The sequence below is a fragment of the Tripterygium wilfordii genome, chromosome 3 (assembly GCF_013401445.1).
Source record: "Tripterygium wilfordii isolate XIE 37 chromosome 3, ASM1340144v1, whole genome shotgun sequence".
Taxonomy (NCBI): domain Eukaryota; kingdom Viridiplantae; phylum Streptophyta; class Magnoliopsida; order Celastrales; family Celastraceae; genus Tripterygium; species Tripterygium wilfordii.
The window spans coordinates 150,424-171,517 of NC_052234.1; the positions used below are offsets into that span (position 1 = coordinate 150,424).

The 21,094-nt window shown below is 36.8% G+C and overlaps 3 protein-coding genes across 4 annotated transcripts; 1 reads left to right on the top strand and 2 right to left on the bottom strand.

Annotated features, from left to right (window-relative positions):
- Positions 1-6,555: 6,555 nt before the first annotated feature.
- Positions 6,556-8,602, bottom strand: LOC119995304 (1-aminocyclopropane-1-carboxylate synthase-like). The gene is made up of 3 exons (XM_038841775.1): positions 8,179-8,602; positions 7,862-8,022; positions 6,556-7,760 (listed from the first exon to the last, which is right to left on the bottom strand). Exons 1-3 carry the CDS (start codon positions 8,455-8,457, stop codon positions 6,788-6,790), a joined length of 1,413 nt encoding a protein of 470 aa, XP_038697703.1. The 5' UTR covers positions 8,458-8,602; the 3' UTR covers positions 6,556-6,787.
- A 4,784-nt stretch (positions 8,603-13,386) lies between these two features.
- Positions 13,387-17,847, bottom strand: LOC119994758 (probable pectin methylesterase CGR2). 2 transcript variants are annotated; one of them, XM_038841257.1, is made up of 7 exons: positions 17,773-17,847; positions 16,419-16,577; positions 16,181-16,220; positions 15,888-15,929; positions 14,688-15,062; positions 14,015-14,070; positions 13,387-13,739 (listed from the first exon to the last, which is right to left on the bottom strand). In XM_038841257.1, exons 2-7 carry the CDS (start codon positions 16,539-16,541, stop codon positions 13,587-13,589), a joined length of 789 nt encoding a protein of 262 aa, XP_038697185.1. In that variant the 5' UTR covers positions 16,542-16,577; positions 17,773-17,847; the 3' UTR covers positions 13,387-13,586. The 2 variants fall into 2 exon arrangements, with proteins under 2 accessions (XP_038697185.1, XP_038697189.1); XM_038841261.1 differs by lacking the exon at positions 17,773-17,847 and adding an exon at positions 16,694-16,822.
- On the top strand, positions 17,844-21,085 carry LOC119994742 (pentatricopeptide repeat-containing protein At3g49740). The gene has a single exon (XM_038841256.1). It carries the CDS (start codon positions 18,066-18,068, stop codon positions 20,307-20,309), a length of 2,244 nt encoding a protein of 747 aa, XP_038697184.1. The 5' UTR covers positions 17,844-18,065; the 3' UTR covers positions 20,310-21,085.
- Positions 21,086-21,094: the final 9 nt, after the last annotated feature.

The window sequence follows — 21,094 nt, forward strand, 5'->3', positions numbered from 1 at the left end:
CATGCATACACACTATATAATAGGAGCTTCAACTAGTTTTTTTTAGTTACACTATATATTTTATTGCAGGGAACACAAGAGAACGTAAAGCAAACAAAAAAATAAAAAAAAATTGCATGTATAAAGCAATAACAGCCATGGCCTGATGGCCCTCTCTTGTGTATAATGAACGAGTTAATTCAATTTACTAATTTTATACCTAACAATAAGACTAGTTGCATCAGCATGGATACGAAGCTTCCTACTACCAATTATAGGCATGGTAAAGCCATATACAAGTATTAATCAGCAGAGTCTTTTCTTTTTTTATTGAAAAGTTGCAGTTGAACTAGAAAGGTTGAGATATTCCTTACGTGAGGATCGATGGATACCATAAGTACTAGCTAGTGAGGATGACCCACAGCAAACACCGTAGGTATAATAGTTGAGCAGGAAAATCTGGGATATTCTCACCATTTAGGAGGCAGTAAAGACAGCTAAATAAGCAAAAGGAGGTGATGTTGGAGAAAGGAGTTGCATATATGTTTCAAAAGGAGGTGACTTGTTTTTTTTTGTTTTTTTTTTTTTATTGGAAGCCTCTCCAAGGCAGGGCCATTTGAGCCTACACCCAGTGGAGTAAATTCATGGATCCATGAACTGCACCTTCGGACCGGGAGTTTTCCTATATGGGATCAATGTGTTTTTGTTGAAATTTTCATGAGGGGGAGTGACTTCAAAGTGTTGGCGAGAGGTTTTGAACTTAAGATCAAGGGCAGTGCAGGATTTATGTCAAGGTGGACAGCATCTCCGTAAAAGTTTTTGCGTTATTTATTAATTATGCATTTGAAAGTACGAAAACATAACACTAAAAATTAAAAGTTTATAAAATATTGGTAAGTAATAATTGTTAGTTGTCCGATGGACAACTAGATGGGTTCCATGTATCTAAAAAAAAGAGTAATAATTGAAGTTAATTACAAATGTGTCAAAAGCTCTATAGTAGAGAAGTCCTTTTGGATAAAATTGAGCAAGACGGATTAACTTTTACTTTCATTCATTTGATAAAGTAGCACATAGCAAGCCCTATTCACGCATCACTTTTAATTCCTTGAGAGTCTGAGACTGGCTAAGACTTAGGAGAGAAAGACGCGAGGTAGAGCGGAATGGCTGTACTAAATGGTGGGTAAAAACTGGGAAGAGCTTGGCCAAATGGCTACAAGCCTACAATTACCCGTGGGCTGGGTCAAATAACTTATCAGGATGGGAAGAGTTGGGCTACAGGGTGGGCAAGAGTTGGCCCGAAGATCAAAAAAATTCTTTTAAGACAAAAAATTCGGGGTGGGCAATTTTCCACCCTTGGCCCTCAATGGGTCCGCCCATGCCTAGGATTCACGTGTTCATATAGAATGCAAGTAATCAATTTGGTCAACCCCTTGAGGTGAGATGATGTGTTTGCTTATAAATAGGATGTATATCACTAGGCGACTCTGATGATTCCTTATGGGTGTCTTGGGTTCAATCAATGTCACTTAATTAAAGGAAGGAGTTTTTGGCACTTGAGATTGCCAAGTAGCTCCTATTGTGTTGTCTTCAAAGTAGGAACTGGTGTCGTCACCTATTTCAGTATCAAATTGGTGATGGAAAGGATGCGGCTTTATGGACAGATTTTTGGCTTCCTATTGGGCCCTTATGTGATATGATGATTTCTTAAGGAAGGCAATCTCTACAGGCTTGCCATGGGATGCAAGGGTTGATCGTATTATATCTGGTTCAAAATGGAGGTTTTCGAGCGACCTACATGAGCCGCAGCATGTTTAGGAAACCATTAATTTTCAACCAAAGCCTTGGTTGAAAGACAAGAGGTCACTTGGCATTGGATGAGCTCTAATGTTTTCTCTAATAAATATGTCTGGGGAGAGATAAGATCCAAGAAAGCTGAAAATGCCATTCACCATATATTATGGTATAGGGGCCATATCCCGTGGGTTTCGTTTGTCATGTGGGTGGGCTGAAAGTAAGATTTGTCTTGGATATATCACCGTTATGCAGCTTATGTGGAAGGAAAAATGAGACATATGAGCAACTTTTCTTTGAATGTATTTATTCAGTTGAAGTTTGGAGTATGATCAAAGCCAAAACGAGAATTGTTTGGCCAAGTTTTGCATAGAATGATCTAGGTACTTGGGCAAGCAACAATCTATATGCTCAAAATCTAGTTAACATTGTTGCAAAGCTTTGTCTTTCTGTCTCGCTTTATGGGATTTTGTACGAAAGGAATCCAAGGCACCATAATGACATGTCTCAACCGGTTGGCTTCGTCGTGGATTATTAAATTTTACGGTGAGAAATGATAAGCAAATTATATAACCTAAATTGATGGAGACCAGTGGCTTCGCATAGATGCCTTATGTGCTATTCTTTTCGAGTAATTGTAGAATAATATTAATGTTGCATGCAGGACGCATATCCTCGAAAGAGACTTTGTGTGTGTTTCAACCTTTAATTTAATTAATCGTATTTCTCACCATTATTGTAACTTAATCAACGACATTCACAGTACTGTTAATTCATGTCGGCTAGGCCTAGCTAGGTGTCCACTTCAGCCTTCAGGCCTCTCAATTTAGCTGACTTTTGTTGTCAACCGCACCCGAGAAAAGGAAAAGGAAAAGCCGTTGTCGATATATATATTTCCTTTCCTTTTTGTTGTATTTAAATGACCTAATAACTAAGCCCTCCAAGTCTTTGACTTTCTAGCTTGGTACACGTATATTTTCAAACCATAACTGATATATTTCATGCGATGCGAGCTAATGAAGCCGCGCGCAAAGAAGTAATAATACACATGACTCACTTTCAGCACAGAGCGGCATGTGCAAAATTTTGACCATAAATATTTCCAAACTTTAAAGCCAGGGAAAAAAAATAAATCTAAGGGTTCCTGTCGTAGTTTTGCTATATAGCTATATATATGTATATATTATATATATATGGAGATCTTCTCGTTAAATCAATCATTCAAATAAGGATTCCTACACAACACACCATGCATGGGACCCTACCATTGATTACTAAGAAATTCTTTACAAGAGGCATGTTCACATGGCCCTCTGTCTACTTCAATCAAAGCATTACCAAATGGAGGTCATACCATCAAGTTTTGAAAAACACATTGATTTCCCTTCAAATAATATATGTATATAATCTAAACAATTCTTATGTACAAGACTCTTGTAGTAGACGGGATCGGAGACGAACTGAATGTATATAGATGTTATCTTCACATAATATGTGAAGAAGTTGTTTCTAGGAATTGAATATATATGAGCTCTAAGTTATACCTCTACCACTCGACCAAATACTAGCTCGTATATTATCAAATAATATATAAAAACAAAAATAATATATGCACATATATTTAATTTGTTGTTGCAGGTGTTGTATGTTCTCCAACATGTGCTTGCTCATGTGAAACCCACATGACTCCCATTCTCACGTAATCTAATTTGTCCCCTAATGCCCCCACCCCCTTCAACTGGAAAACAAGTACATGAACTTGACACCAATCAATTAATCCAAATATTATTTATATATGCCTGCTTTTTTACTATATAGTTATTCTTGGGATAGGGAAGGTTAAAATTTATTAATTAATTACTGCAGATAATTGAGGTTAATTAACTAAGATTTTGGATGGATTAATAATCTATTAATTAATTTCTTGTCATTGTCTGGACATGAGTGGCAGTGTTCCAGTGGGTGTTGTCTAATTGTAATGTTGGTGTCTTAAGCGCTTCTACCTCTTTTTCATTTCTTTTCTTGTCTGTGTGAAAAGACTAATTAATTAATTAATGACATGATTAATGCTGTAATATCACATGACCTGTACTACTTTTCAATAAAGACCATCTAATTAAAATTCCAGTAGTAATTAATTAAGATATGGTGGTATACCATGCAAGGTAAATTAATTTTTATTATGTGACATATTCTCCTCTTTTAAAATCTTATTATTTAATTAGTATATGTACTCGGTCTCAACTCTCAACTCTCAACTCTCAAATGGAGAGTATCTCTCTCGCACAATCAAAGTAGACTCAAACATATATGTGACATGCCTCTTTTCTTCTACTGTTCCGGACATTTCATATATATATATATATATATAGAAAATAAGCAGTAGGATGGATTATCACAAAAGAAAATGACGAATTATCAGTCTTGAACTTATAATATTGCAGGAATATAATATATAATCTATGATCAGCCGCCCAAAATCTCCGATTTGTTAAAAAAATTAAGCTAATTATGTGCCCACAAAAACGGCATTGACATTTGGTTTGGACATTATGATCTAGATATGACCAGATTAAATGACCAAAAGATTTTATATAATTAATCAATAAGAATATGGAAATCGACCAAAATTCCCACTAATCCCTTTCTATTTCTCAATTTCTCATTATAAGATGCCAATTATTTTTAAGATAATATTCGTCCTCACCCACCGAGGAGAACTACCAAACTCACATCACATGCAGGATCATGAACCGTTTTCACAGGTATAAAGTCAGCAGATCATTGAAAACCCCAACAAATTATATTTAAAATAACTTCATTTTTTTTAATTATAAAATATTGTTCTTAATTATGAATTTCTTGTTTCTTGAAAGTACGTTATAAGAAACTCGAAATTATTGTATTTGAATCATTGTCTACCATCAATGATTTAAGAGAAATTATAAGAATCCAATCTTCTTTATTAAAATCATGTCCCAAAGAAATCTCCAATACTATGTAGTTAATGTGATATAATTAAATGTACATTCTTTTAAAAAAAATTAAATATATTTTTGCTTCAAATTTGCAAGGAAACATTTGGAAAAGTGACGTCATACCAAAATTTAGTCGGTTTGTAGTTTCTACATTTATTAAATGTTACATAATTTTAATTTGGTAGGTAGTTATTAAATAAATATAAATTATTTTTGCATGTTAGAATATCTCGGTTACCCTACATAAGTACATAATTGACCTCAATAATAATCTATATATATTCTTTATTATATTTATGAAATATATATACTATATATGTATATATATTTCATCTTATAAAGGATAAAAAAGAAAGATCGTTTAGTTGGTCAGTACTTATTATATTAATAAAACTTAACGAACCCTAACTTAATGTAACTGCTATATCAAAATAGTCTTAATTAGTTAATCTAGCTAGGTTTATATATATATATCACGACTACTAACTTTAGTACAAGATATGATATGATGGATGTCATTAATGTATAAAAATGTTAAATTCTATTATTAGATTGCAATGATTAGTCTTGCCATATTTGCATGATAAACGATTGATTTTTGCCTTTCAAAACATTTTCACAAAGTCGTAGCAATATATCCTAAATCCTAATCACTAGTTGCTTCTCTATTAATAACATGGGCTATGATTGATCTTTGTTAAAAAAAATATATCTTGATATGATTGTGTTGGTGGTCGTCTATTTAAACCAATTTTCAGAGGATTCTGATTGAATATTATTCAAAAAAAATTTATATTTATTGTGAGAAAAGGTATATACCTACTGTGTGTACGTTTACATCTGGACCATGGTTTATCGAGAGTGAATTATGGGAGATATTGAGATACAAAACAATTGATTTTTTTTGGGATCGGATGTAATTTATAAAATTTTAGGGTTTTTCTTTTGTTTGAAAATGTATTGATTACTTTTCATTTTTTGGGTAATCGAGAACGACATCATACAAATATGTTCTTTGAACATCCGATATGGGCCAGTCTGTGCGTACAAAAGTTTTTCACATGATAACAAGATAAGCTAGGTCAAAACACAAAAGTTTTTCACATGATAACAAGGTAAGCTAGGTCAAAACATAATACGTGGCCAAAAAAGTACTACTCCATGAGAATTGAATGAGAATCTTTTGACTTCATATGATTTGGTTTCAAATTCCAAAACCGCGTTAGCACTCATCAACGAGGCGTTGGACTCTTAACATGTCTTGGGGAGTGAGTTTGCGTACAGAGTTGGACATGACTAAAAACTACCCCAGGCAGCACACAATCAGTTAATGAAATGTCTCAAGCTTTCTTTTATTTCAAGATTCAGAAAGCTAGCTTTGTTTCAATTTTCAAACACATAAATGATAACTAAGACGAATATTGCTAGAAAGTAACACGTACTCATGCCCTTTGACTTTTAGGTGGCGTTGACCCGCACAAAAATTGCATCACATAGTAATTATAAAACTCTCAAGAGTTAATCACCCTTCTCATTCCGCTTAAACAACGTCAAAAGTCACCGTTAAAACAATAGAACATTCAGAGAGATAGATAATGGTCGGCTGAGCCTGAGTGAGAATTAATGAGACCGTCGGCAACATACATATACAGCCTTATCACTCACCGTCTATAGCCCACTTATCTCGCCCTGCGCCACCATTCAAACACATTCGCGCACACACATGTATTATGTATATATCATCACATATGCATGTATATAGAATAATAATTAGAAGATAAAATGGACTTTCTTTGTTATTCATTTTGCATCATATGATGTCACATGTTCTAATATTATAATAAATCACACAGTAAAAGAATGGAGAAGATTTTCTCTTGGAAGGAGAACTTGACAATTTGTATAGACAAAGCTAGAGCCACTTCTAATCCACATGGGACCGAGTGCATTTTCTACATTATATATATATTTTTTAAAGTAAAATAAGATAATCAGCCAAAAAAATTTCTTGGCAAAAAAAAACTTGAGACTCCAGACTATCGTTGTTCAGGCTCACGGTCATCAAACGATAGCCGGAAAACCCACTTGGTGAGTGACCTTCTTCTAGAACTTTTGGCGTTCCGGTGGTTGTTGATAGTATTAATATTGGTGATGGAGTCCACATATGTCTTCAATCTTCCCATTGCAATGCTTAAGGTTTCTTCGGACATGTTGGCAAAGCAAACTCTAAACCACCCTGGCTCGGTAGAATGGCAGGAAGAGCCAGGAGAGATGTTCAAACGAACATCGCAGACAATCTTTCTCCATAGCTCAAGCTCAGCTTCAAAAGTATTGGACCTCAAGAGATGTCGCATGTCAACCCAGCAAAACAAGCCAGCATTGCTTTTAAGACAGCTTATGCCCACTTTGTCAAGACCAGAGACGAGCATTTGATGTCTTTGTTTAAGCCTCTTTTGGTTCTCCTTCATGTACTTGTTCATAAACTTTTTATCAGATAACATTTCAGAGAGAAGATACTGAGTTTGTGACGAAATGAGGCCGAAACTTGACATCTTTGTCGCTGCGGCTACAACCATCTCATCGTTGGAGTAGATTGCGCCAACTCGAAAACCGGGGAGACCAAGGTCTTTTGAGAGACTATACACGATATGGACTTGGTTCCATACTTGACTAGTGTTAATGTCACATTTCCTCTCCTTGAGTACTTCCATTATGGAAACGAACCCCGGAGAGCTAAATACGGTTCCGGAATAAATCTCGTCACTGATGAGATGAATATCTTTTTCAGTGATGAAGTTGAGGAGGAGATTGAGTTCAGGTCGAGTCATTGATGTGCCTAGAGGATTAGATGGGTTGGTGACAAGAACACCTTTGACTCTCAAGTTACGTTGTTGTGCTTCTTGGTAGGCTTGTTGGAGAGCTGGTTCAGTAATTTGAAAGCCATTGGAGCTTGCACAATGAATTGGTACAATTTCAACCCCTGTTCGCCACTTGAGATCTCTATCAAATCTGCAACACAATTAAAAGTAATATATATAGAAGATAATTAGTAACGTACATTTCATGCAAAACTAATATTTAAGTCATTATTTACAATTAATATTACGTACCCTGGATAGTATGGTGTTGGAAGAAGAAAGGCGTCGCCGGGGTCAGCAAGACAAAACATGAGGGTCTCATTGGCACTAGTTGCACCGGCAGTGAGGACTATCTTGTTGGGATCAAAGGAGACTTTGTTGCCTCTTATTTCTGACATAAATTCCACCAATGCCTGCAAGTCATTTTCACAAGCATAATTATAAATTTTTGTACCAACTTAAATAAGTTAAATAAATGCCAAATATTAATTTAGCATATATATATATATATATATATATATATATATATATATATATATAAATGAGAAAGAGAATTTAATTAAGCTTACATTTTTGAAGGCTGGGAGACCATTATAATCCTGGAAGAGAGCAAGGTCTCTGAATATGGACTGACCATCTCTCTTGAACCCAGCTGCGTCAGGGTTCTTTTCAAGCCATGACTCAAGAAGATCGAATGAGAGCTGGTTTTCTGCAAGACCCATCTGAATGATGCCGTCGGGATTGTTGATTTCATGGTATGGGTTCTTCTCATATTCCTGCCATCCTAGGAAGTATGAAGAATCTTGGCCATGAGAGTTGCACGTAGCTTTCCTAGACAGCAACTTCATTATTAATTTCTGTTCTGTGATTGAAATGGAAAATAATCCACAACTTGAAGACTTGAGAAAGAGAGAGGAGTGCTTGTAAGGCTTTGGATGGAATGGGAATGGGAATGGGAATGGGAATGGGAATGGAAAGGAAAGGAATTGGTGGTTTTTTGGTTGGTGTAGTAGTGGAGAAGTCTATTGCAAATGTAGCATATATGTAGTACCTTAACAAGTGACCAAACCCACGACAGCTTGACAAACCCACTTTTGACCGTGGAGACAACATTTTCATTTTTTAATGCTACTTTCTATTATCGAACTCCTATTATTTCTACGCGCTTTTAGCACCGTCCCTCGGACACAGCACGGATTTCCATAATAATTACATTACTACATGTAGTGAAAACAAAAACAAATTACGTATAATGCCAATGTCCTCTCTTCAAATTATTAATAAATCAATTCATGAATTATCACAAATATAATTATAATAATTAGGATCCTATTACGGGTGCTCCACCAGCAACATAGTCGCGTGGGATTCATCCAAAAGGTCTTGAAATTGTGATGAGAACAACATTGAATTGAGATCAACCCAAGTGCGACTGTGTGTTTGAAAGTCACACCGACAGCAAATCTCACTGCGAATAGCAGGGAATTGAATGACCCCACAAAACCCCCCAATACAAACTCTGGACTCTCGAGAGTGTGCAAGGAGGGTCCATATGCTCCCTTGTACCATTAGACCCGTCTAACCCCATGTCGGCCATTTTCTCCCTCTTTAACCTCCCATTTCTCCTTAATTTTGGTTCTTTTCTAATAAAAGTTCCTCCCAACCGAACACCCTTTGTAATCTTTGTTCTTTCATTTTGATTTCTATTTTTTTGTTCGTTCAAGTTAAATTAACATAAAGAATTTATTTCTAGTGGAAACAAGGCATGCATAGCTAGATATGTTACAAAAAATGTATAGGCAGTTCATGGAATGACAAAAAAATGTTTGTTCTTGAATATTATCGACCCACCAATGTAAAATTGAGTTTTGACGGATTCAAACCACCATGCAAAATCATTGAAAAATGGCAATAAATACCACTGTGAAAATGTAGTCATACTTTCTACTACTTGATGTGGTCTTTCTGGCTTTGCTTTTTTGTTGTATTGTTCAAATATAACAAAGTTTCTCCATCAAGTGGGTTCCCGAGTATATGGTCCGGCCTAGCGAGCAAACTAATTAATGGAGTACAAACCTACCACTGTAAGTAACATGACCTAAAATGATCTTTAATTGGAACGCAGGGTGGTGAGTATTGATAGATGATTAAGATTGGCCGGGAATATAATGTCATAGTGAAAGGCAAAACTAGTCGCCAAAACAACTCATAACCAATCGTCCGCCCTCAGTTTTGGCTACCAGATTTATTGTAAATAAGGTTGGTTATTGAAGCGTAATTAAAGACTAGTAATAATGAGTAAATCCTAGCTCACTTGAAGTAATAGTGAAGAAGTCCTTTCTAGGTCACAAAAAGAAGACGAAAAAAAAAAAAGAGGGTGAACTTTGATGGTAAAGTAGGTGGGTGAGGTGGTGGTGGGAAATCAAGTCCCAAGATTTTTATAGGTCCTTAATTTTTTAATTCTCTTTTTGGTATAATCTTACTTTTGTTTTATATTTGATTCAACAAAAGTGAGGGACAGCGCATGATCACACAAAAGTTGGGTCACTCACATACATACGAAGCAACTGTGAAGTAACCCTATAAAGAGTACTAAAAACATTCACTATCCATCTTGTTCCTTCTATTTAATTTCCTCTTCTGATAATATTCCTTCTTTTTTTTTCCCATTTTCCCCTCAAGTTGATCACCTTTAGATTACTTATTGAAATTAATCTAACGTATAATATCAAATAAAATATTACAAAATATATCGTTGGATTCATAAAACCGATCAAAACATAAATATATTTTTTTAAAAAATATTTTGAACCCTAAAAGTTAGGACTTTATTTTTAAAAGCTCATTCGGAGAATTCCTATATATATGTGTATGTATACACACCACTATGTAAAATGAATTAGCCTCTTGACCTCCGATTTACCAATGGCAATCCATAATGAAAAGTTAAAAAGTTGTCATGATGAAAGGCTTGAAAGTGATAGTAGTGCAATGAGAACACTAGTAGCTATCTTAAAAAATGGCGATGCTGATTGAAGCGCTAATTAATTTCTTTCTTTTTTGTACATATATAGCCATAATTAATTTATCTTGAAAGCTCCATGAAGCCAAAGTCAAATGCTTAAGTAGGTGGTCCTGCGTTAATTCCTGCTTACCATGCCACATACGCCTACTAATATCAATGCCAATGGGATGCCTACTAATATCAATGCCAATGGGGTCTCCCATTCCCATATAGCTAGAATGACATGATTGATGCAATCTTAGGTCGACAATACAAAGACATGATTAGGAATCCCCAATAACGCGATAGGCATTTCTACACCCTCCATTGGAGTCATTAATTTATTGTTTTGTCGATAAACTCCAAGACCTAATATGAATTGGTACCCTTCCACGGTGGCACAAGCAGCGCAAACATTTTGGCATATGTTAAGACTCTCTAGAGGGTTATTAATTGATACCCATATCATTCAACTTCTCAAATTGGGGAGATAATAATCACTCTTTTAATCACTTGAGAGGATCAAAGAATTGAATGATTGGGAGGAGGGGGCGAGGGGCCACGTGGTTTTGTAGTAGAAATAGGGTTATTATTGCATGTGAAACCCTCTTTTAAATGCCCCCATCACCATATCAAAAACAAAACCCTGATTTATTAATTTTTCTTCCTAACCGAGAATAATACCATACAAGTTTGTCTTTGGACATTTAATATGAGTTTAAACTTGGGCCGTCAGGCCAGCTCGCACAAAAGCTTGATTCATACCCATACACAACAACTTCATATTTATATTAGCAAGCTCGCTAAGTAGAGAATGTAGGCTCAATGGGCCATTTTGAAGACACCAGTTCATCCGTGACAAGTAACATGCTATCTCACGTTATTACTTCATTCTTCACATGCTTCTTAGGAAACATTGTCATCGACCATTTTCCCTCCTTTCTTCAATAACGTAGGGCCCCCTCCTCTTGGGCCTCACTTAGGAGGTCAACGAAAACTACCCTCATCAGCTTCTTTAATAGAATCAATACTTACAAACAAAACAGCCGTAATCCTGTTATCCCACGTCAAAAGATGTAAAGATTATTTGTTCTTTATAAGGGCAAGTCTACTCTTTTACAATCATCTAGACCTTTTTATAGGCTTAAATGACTTGGATAAAGACTCAATTGCTAGGCCCAAGAAGAATAAACATGTGAGAGTAATCCGATATTATTTTCACGGGAATCGAAACCTCAAAACGGATAATGTAATTGGTTGTAGCTGACGTGGCTAATTAAGGTGAGAAAACCCATATATATTGAATCCAATTGTGCAGAGATTTTGTTTTTCTTCAACCATTGACTTTAATGGAAGGTCGTAAAGGAATTAGACTTCGCCAAAGAAAATTCAACTTGGATCGATGAATGATGTTACGTGTCATTAGTGTTGTTTATATCTATGTATATATCCCTGCGACTTGTCAATTGTGCCGTAAATTAATGCTTGAATAAGAAGTCATGCATGCAAGATTACCGCTTCGAGCGTTGAATATATTTAGGAGCAAGTACTTGGAAACCATTATATGCAGGGTCAATTCAATGCCATAGCGCTAGGCAGTTCGTACCTTATGAATATATATATATATATATATATATGTTGTGTTACTTTCATTTTCTTCTATAGTAAAGAGTAAAGACGGCTGACTAATTTGTTCATGGGGTTATCTAGTAACTAATTGGAACCATTCAAGATTGACTTGAATATATAATGTGTTGATCATTTAATTATTAGATGAGGACCAGTGATTAATCCGCAACAAAGAAAAGGATAATTCTTGAAGTGAAAGCCAATCTCTTTCAGCATGCATGCATGCATATATATAAGATCGATGCTCTTATGAAACCTGTTCCTAATTATTAATTTGTTCAGTTTTCCCATCCATCTTAACTAAAACCAATAAAACCATCCCCAATTGCGACCTCCTCGTCAGTCCAGCCTAGCTATATATGATAGTGAATCTTGTTAAACTTTGATGGCCTACCGATGGACACTGATGGATGGATGGATGTGGTAATTACTCAAGGATGAGTAATGAAACCCAAAGGAGAATGTTCTAACACTCATTGAGTCATTGTGGTAGTCCAAGCATAAGCAAGAATCCAAGGCCCAATACATATAATTGTTGTCCTAAAGGCCCACATTATAATAGATAATGAATCATGTTGATCAGTAAGAGAAGAAAATCAAATGGGTCATGCATGTCGGCCTCTATTTGGGCCTATTCCAAGTGAGAACTGGACCCTACTTGAAGCTTAGTTAGCCTGTTGTTCTGTTCACAGTTCAGGCCATGAGCATATGTTTCCTTGTGCCGCCTACCAGGTAGCACATTGCAGGCTTTCTTCACGATATGAGGCTGTCACCCTATTTCGAATGGAACAATCCCGATCAAGCACTGGTTGTGAGATTAGGAGTTCAAATCATTGTTTGCTTGCTTAGAAAATCATATGTACGTACTAGTTATGGGTTCAGATAATGCCAATTAAGTTTGGAGCCTATGGGCCTCTTCGACCAATGTTGATATCTAATAGTTCTAACCTCAAATGGCCCAAGATCGAATCTTTTCCTTTGTTTTGCGAAATCAAGTGGACTGGAGCTGGAGGGACTCCATAAATATTTTCCTTTTGTTGCATTTGGCCTCCTCTCAGTCTCAACAAAAGATGGGGAGACTATGCCTGATTACCTGTAGTGAAAAGCATAGGGATAATGCTATCAAAAATACTATATATATATATATATATATATATATCAAAGTAAATCTCTAAATTTTCCAAGGCCAATACATAAGGTCATACCCACAACATCTGCTTTACCAAATTCAATTGCCAAGCAGAAGGTATGCTTTGCATGACAGCTGATGACAGTCATCATAGACTTAGTTTTCATTGCATACAAACAAAAATCGTGAATATTCAAGTTACGGATTTTCTAATATTAGTGGTACGGTTTGAGGTGGAAAACTTGACAGGTTGGCTTGTATGACCTCTTTAATGCAGCCTGCTCAAACTTCTTAATGGCCGCTTCATTTTCTTCTAAGCTTGTCTGCACAAAAAAGCGAATCCACCATGATGAACTCCGCATTTTGGCCTACAGAAATGACAAAAATATATATATAGGTGTCAGCTATAAGGTCAAACTGGTATATTAGACGAAAATTATTTGTTAGAGAAACAAAGAACATGATGCATTACCTATAAGTCATGGCAATAAACTTTTATTTGTAGCTTTATGGTTATGTCTTTAAGGAACTTTGTACAGTGAATATGATAAGGCAATTATGTCATTAAATTTTGTCCATGTGTAAAAGAAGTCCAACATGAATCGCTGCGGGAACTTATAAAATCACCAGATAAGGCACTCACCGGTCGTCCAAACTTAGATAACTCTGCAACTTTAGCTCTCTGTTGACCAGGAGAACCTAAACCATAAAAATGGAAACTATAAACACAGTTTGAAATTGCGTAGCCTATTTGTGTGCATAGATTGAATGTCAAAAGCTGTCTACATTAGAAGATTAAATACTGGAACACAAGGATTAAATGAACTGGTAGAACTCAATTATTCAAGGGCTACATATATGTCCAAAAGCCTAATCTGAATACTGTAAACAGTAATAGCAATCTGGATGATGAATTATCAATAGAGAAAATATCAGGGATCATTTTATTCCTAATTCACTGAAATATGAGCAAGCCTACTTAAGCAGAATGTTGTGAGTGAACCTGCACATGAGAATGAGACACCAGACAAGCTAAACATCTTAACTGACTTTCATCTAGGACCATTGACATAACTGATGCATATGCCTAACAAGGTAAACATCTTTACAGACTTTCACCTAAGTCCAAATTTGTTGACTCTACAAATGCATATGCCAAGAGAGATGTATCTGCTGTTTCGTCACTACAAATAATATTATGGCGACAAGTAAACATAGAAATTAGTTTAGAGACATGCATAGATCCTACATACATATGTGGATCTTTAGTGTCTGTGTGCGGGTGTCTAAAGAACTGAAGAGTTCAAGGGAATTACCTGTAAATATGACAAGACCATCAGCAGCAACTCTTGCAAATTCCGGAAGAGTCTTGTTCAAGTATTTTGGAGACAGGTAATCAAGAGCATCTGAGACAATAATGAGAGAAAATGACTTCGCCCTGTAGGGCAAGGGGAACTTGATATCAGCCACACGCACAATTCCTTTGCGCACAAGACTCTTGCAGTTTGCATTTGCATCCTCTATGTCATACGGATCTAGACCCCAAGCTTCAGTGTCCTCTTCTTTTAACAGTTTAGATACTACTGAACAAGTATCAGGGCCCACATGCAGGACTTTGTGCATGCCATCACCATATGCTTTCTTCAAAATAGGTATTGCACTTTGAACTTCTGATGTGCAAGAAAAGTCACCTATAACAGGAAATTGGACATAACATTCAGTAAAATTAATACATGAACTTGATGGGGGATGCGTACTGCGTTCACCGAACTAAACTGGATATTTTCATTGACGAAAAAATTCAGCTCTGACCAGTAACAAATCAAGCTGTTCCTCTAGCAAAATGTTGAGATGGTCATGGTTTTCAAACAGATCATACTGACAGACAGCTCAGTTTTCCAAGATCATGTTGGGTTAAATCGAGATTAATAAAATTGAGTACTTCATAGATAAGGCATAAAAACGTTCAAGCTTTTTGGATTTTGGAGTTATTTTCTCCTTCAACAGAACTTATGGTAAAGAATTTTTCTTTTTTACCCCATTCTCAATGATGAGTTGCATTACCCTTCATCTCTCTTATCCTTGAGGGGTCGAGAAGGAAGAGGAACATAGGAAGCTGTTTCATGCTCGACTACATGCACATAAAAAGGCAGACAGAAAATAATGAAGGAAACTGGTGATAAACAGATCCCAACCCCACGATCTAACTATTATGTTTCCTGGAGGTGCTGGTGCTGCTCTCATCTGTTTACACTCCATTAACCATTAGTGATTGTATGCCTACCAAAATAATAGGAAAAAGGTACTCCAATCTTGAGCTCTAATCTTATAATACATTGACTGGTTTAAAATGTACATTATGACAACAGAAACTCAAAGCCCAAAACAATAAATGACAACAAAATCTTTTTTTTTTTTTTTTGCATTTATGTCCTGGAAATAAATATTAAAAGCAGAATTCAGAGGTAAAGGAAATAAATATTAAAAGCAGAATTCAGAGGTAAACTATACATTACCTTCCACCTTACTTAGAGCCTCTTTGCCACCTCCAAATACACCTGTATTCAAATAATAAAAGTAACCCCAACGAATTAGGTACCAGATAAAACTCTCAACTTAAAAGAAAGAACCAAGGTTTTGCATTTCACAAAAACTGAAAAGAATTAGCACCATTAAAGCTTAACCACAAAAAGATTAATGATGTCCAACAGTTGCATGCAATAGCCAGAAGCAAATTTGGACCATTTCGAAATAACCAACAGTACATCTAACAGAAAGACTAAAGAAGCATAGGCAAAATGTACCCCACCTGAGCCACTATAAGCATAGGCAATAAGAAGAAATGCTCCCTGCAATTTTCAAGAAAGAAAAACCCAATTAGGATTTGACCAACTTAGTATTTAGGAAAAACATAAGTGGGTATGTTATTAATAGATTTAGATATGCTTGTTTCTCAAATAACTATAGTTTCAGCACCAAGTACTACACTATACATGCTAGAAAATAAATTGGCAGTAGAGAAAATGACCCATAAATATGCTCTGTACCAGGAGGACAAGGCCAATGGATAAAAAGGGAGAGGAACGTGACTTTGAATGCAATGCTCCTGCAAATGGAAAGCTTCCACTGTCGACAAGTCGCCGTGTGGAACTTACTTGTCGCCTTGACATAACTACCAGTGTGAAGAACTACCAAATCCAAAAAATCTACGTAGATTAAAAGAAACATGAGAAAATTAGTTTTTATAAACAGATAGACAAAAAAAAAGGCAATTTACACACTGCTCTAAAGCTGGAGGAAGAAGAAATTGAAATTTACTTGCATGATACAGTTTCCAACCTACCCTAGCTCATCCTGATGTAAGAAAATAAATGGTGAAGGGATTTTTCAGGAGATAATCAAGCAAAGTTATCCCAGTAGATTTTCTGGAAGGCATCATCATAACCAGCAGATAATTTGGAAGATATTCAATTTTTCAGAAGCAATTGAGTAAACATTAACTAGATAGTTTGATTCTGCATTAGATATTGTTTCTGGGCATTGTAGTATTGAATTCCCCCACAAACACAAATAATGTGAAGTCTAAAGGCCATTAAAAATGCTTACAAGTATTACAATGTCCTAGGGCTGCAAGGCTCAAAACCGCCTACAAATAGAGCGTCTTTTCCAGCATTTGAGTAAGTGAAAAAAGCCTTGGTTCCCTAATATTTTGCTGGTTTATTTCCAGAAACTTTGAAGGTAATTACTTCTCAATTTAGGACTAGATTATGAATTGTACGATCTGTGCAAGGAGGTGGAATTTTTGTACAGCCACAGTTCATCACCCTTAACCTCTCTAACTTATCCTATCCTATTAGTAACGGAGGTTTCTTGGGCTGCGTCTTTTAAACATAATTGCTGGGCTGCGCCTGCACAACAGCCCCATGCATCCGAGGTTGAAAAACAAGACTATCAGGTTGTCGCAAATCATTATAACCTGAGACAAAAAAGACGAATTATTCTGAACTTCTCGAACTCGCAACTTACCTTCTACATGTATTCTTTGCTGCGTAGAGAAAAGTGGAAATGAGTTTCCAGTAAAAGAATTAACACAGTCGGACCGATGAAGTGAAATAGCCATACAAGGCCGGGCATGTGGAAATTAGTTTTCCTCAGCATCCAAGCAAGTGGAAAACAAAATTCATTGCAGAAATAACAGCTCAATCTTATTTTGAAATCCAGGTTAAGTGCTGAACTACTTCGTCTATAATCAAAGTACTAAAGAAAACATCAATTACAGCCCACAATTTCAATAAAGAAGGAAAATTTATATGGAAGAAAATCACACCCGAATCCAGGAATCTCTTCAATTGCTTAACAGCATTTGACAATGAGATAAATAGCGAGGAGCAAAGATATTACCTTGGGATCAGTAACTAAACCGCATTGAGGGATCTATCGCTTTTGGATATTCAGATCTGTGGGCGTAGCTAGTTATTAATAAGTTTCAGAATTTCAGTGTTTTTATTTATTTATTACTTTTTAATGTATTGTTTGCGCGTGAACGTAGATCTGATACCGTTAATTGCTCACTTTTACCCGTACGGTCAAAAGGAAATGGCCCGACATGTCGGCCAACCGGCATAAATAAAATTCATATAAATACCTGCTGGCCACCGGAAAACTGCCTGATGAACTTTGATTAACTGAGAAAGATGCAAGCTTGCGGTAAAGGGACACTTGGGAGGAAATTACATTTTCACCAGCGGAGCATAACAAGCATAACCGAATCAGCCACAAAACAACACCACGTCAGACTCCTCCAACTCAACCAAAAACTTGCAGCTCTGACGCGCTCAGCTCGCTACGATGACGCCCTCCATCTGTTCGACAAAATTCTTAAATCATATCAACATCTTAAACCCGACCACTACACCCTCTCCACGGTCATCACTGCCTGCGCAAATGCCCGGAATGTTTCTTTTGGCAACCAGCTTCATGCTTATGCCACACGGACTGGCCTCATCGTGGCATCTCATCATGTTGCAAACACGCTCCTTTCGCTCTATGCAAAAGCACGTGATTTAGTTTCGGTGAAGCAGGTTTTCAGTGACATCCATGACCCTGATTTTTATTCCTGGACGACGCTGTTGTCTGCTTGTGTGAAGCATGGGGATGTGGGTTTTGCTTGCGAGTTGTTCGATAAAATTCCGAAGAGGGATGTGGCAATCTGGAATGCGATGATTACTGGATGTATGGAAAACGGCCACGAGGACATTGGAGTTGGCTTATTTAGAGAGATGCATCGTTTGGGTGTTATACATGACAATTATAGTTATGCTAGTGTTTTGAGCGAGTGCTTCGTGGACTTAATCGATTTTGGGAGGCAAGTGCATTCGTTGGTGATCAAAACTGGGTCCTTCGTTAGACCGTCTGTGGTCAATGCTTTGCTCACCATGTATTTTAACTGTCATAATGTTGTTGATGCATATACGGCATTTGACGAAGCGGTAAATTATGTGTATGATCAGATCACCTATAATGTGATGATTGATGGTTTGGTGAGTTTGGGAAGAGCTGAAGAGGCGTTTGAATTATTCATAGAAATGCTAGAAACTTATATGAAGCCTACGGATCTGACTTTTGTGAGTCTCATGAGCTCTTGCTTGGATGCAAGCGTTGGGTATCAAGTTCATGCCCTGTCTGTTAAGATGGGCTTTGAAGCTTATACTTCTGTTGGCAATGCAATGATCACCATGTATTCAAATTTTGCGGATTTGCGTGCTGCTTACACGGTGTTTGGGAGTTTGGAAGCAAAAGATCTTGTCTCATGGAATACTATGATATCAAGCTATGCTCAAATGAATTTAGGTAGATCAGCAATCTTGGCCTATGCAGAAATGCAGAGGATAGGCATTGAACCAGACGAGTTCACTTTTGGAAGTTTGCTGACAAGTTCAGAGTTTGTAGTGGTTGTGGAGATGATTCAAAGTCTTGCAATAAAAAATGGGCTTATCTCAAAAATTTATGTTTCTAATGCATTGGTTTCGGCATATTCCCAGCAGGGGTTGATGAATGAGGCATACCAAATATTTCACGTGTCTCCGAAGAATTTGATCTCTTGGAACACTGTTATTTCTGGATTATTGTTAAATGGGCTGCCAACGAAAGGCTTTGAGCAATTTTCCAACCTGCTAAACTCGGGACTCAGGCCAAATGCATATACTTTCAGTATTGTACTAAGCATTTGTGCGTCGATTTCAGCCTTACAACAAGGAAAACAGATTCATAATTACATTTTAAGGAAGGGGTTTTCCTCTATTGCATCATTAGGTAATGCTCTTATGACTATGTATGCTAAATGTGGGGCTTTAGATTGGTCTTCGCGGATATTCAATTTGATGAATGAAAGAGATGTAATCTCTTGGAATGGTCAGATATCTGCTTATGCACAGCATGGGCAAGGAAGGGAAGCTGTGGATTGCTTTGAGGCAATGCAAGCATTCGGGGTCAAACCTGATCAAACTACCTTCACTACTCTTCTTTCTGCTTGCAGTCACACAGGATTAGTTGATGATGGCATTCAAATTTTCAATTCCATGGTTAATAGCTTCGAAATTGTGCCTGGTGACGATCATTATTCTTGTGTTGTTGATCTTTTGAGTCGTGCTGGGCATTTTGATGAGGTGGAAAGAATAATAAACGATACACATTTTCAAGTTCATTCCAAAGTTTGGTGGACATTGTTTAGTGCTTGTGCAGCTCATGGCAATTCAAGGTTAGGTAGACTGGCTGCCCAGAATCTGTTAGAATCTGAGAACGATGAGTCTTCAGTTTATGTGGTTTTGTCAAATATTTATGCAGCTGCTGGTGAATGGGAAGAAGCAGCTAATATAAGAGAATTGATGCAGAACAATGGGGTGATGAAGCAACCTGGCTCCAGTTGGGTCAGTTTATAAAACCATGTTGTAGTTTATTTGTGACACTAGATGGCTATGGAAGTGAAAGATGCATTCTCTACAGAAATAGAGGGCTTGCAAAAATGGGACATCTAACGAGTGGTGCTTCTTCATCGGTAGCTTCTAGCAAGCTGGCTCTGGTAAATGGATATTAAAGCCATGAGGAGGTAGTCATCATGATGATAGACTAATTGCAGCCCCTCACTGCAAACGAAGGGGGTAGAAAGCCGGATATTGAACTATTTGTTGCCATACTCGAGAGCATTCTTTTGTTGACAGCGTGAAATGGACCCTTTGCTTTGCTCTGCTGTGTCATCTATTACCACTAATGGACGCAAAGCCACTTCCGACGGCGTCCAATATACATAAATGAGTGGTGAAAAAGCAATGTCATTTTGCTATGGGAAGTCTCTGATTAACGAAAGAAATCCAGTTTTCTACATTGCAGATTTGCAGCTGTTAAGTTTTAAGCTATAATTAGTTGTTTACAAGCGTCTAATGATAAGGCAATGGCAGTTCTCCAATTACTTGGTAAGCTTGTTAAGCCAAACTTCATTATCGTTTTATCATATATTTGATTTGATGTGCAGGGCTTTGCCTTAGACCACACGAGATTGTACGCAAAGCAAAATTTGGCATAATGACATTTGCAAAATCAATCTCTCTCTACTTTTGTCTTTGAAAAGGAGTTCTGGTGCGATGACGGTGATGGAGAGGCTGAGGTGCACACGTGGCGGGACATTCATAACCGATTAACTGTTTTAAAAAAAAAAAAAGCTTGATTG

Coding starts and splice junctions, on each gene's coding strand:
- LOC119994742 (XM_038841256.1), top strand. CDS start 18,066: ATGCAAGCTTGCGGTAAAGGGACACTTGGGAGGAAATTACATTTTCAC.
- LOC119995304 (XM_038841775.1), bottom strand. CDS start 8,457: ATGAAGTTGCTGTCTAGGAAAGCTACGTGCAACTCTCATGGCCAAGAT. Junction 8,023..8,178: donor GTCTCCCAGCCTTCAAAAAT/GTAAGCTTAATT, acceptor AATGACTTGCAG/GCATTGGTGGAATTTATGTC. Junction 7,761..7,861: donor CCAACACCATACTATCCAGG/GTACGTAATATT, acceptor ATTGTGTTGCAG/ATTTGATAGAGATCTCAAGT.
- LOC119994758 (XM_038841257.1), bottom strand. CDS start 16,541: ATGTCAAGGCGACAAGTAAGTTCCACACGGCGACTTGTCGACAGTGGA. Junction 15,930..16,180: donor CTATGCTTATAGTGGCTCAG/GTGGGGTACATT, acceptor ATTTGAATACAG/GTGTATTTGGAGGTGGCAAA. Junction 14,071..14,687: donor TGGTCTTGTCATATTTACAG/GTAATTCCCTTG, acceptor TTTATGGTTTAG/GTTCTCCTGGTCAACAGAGA.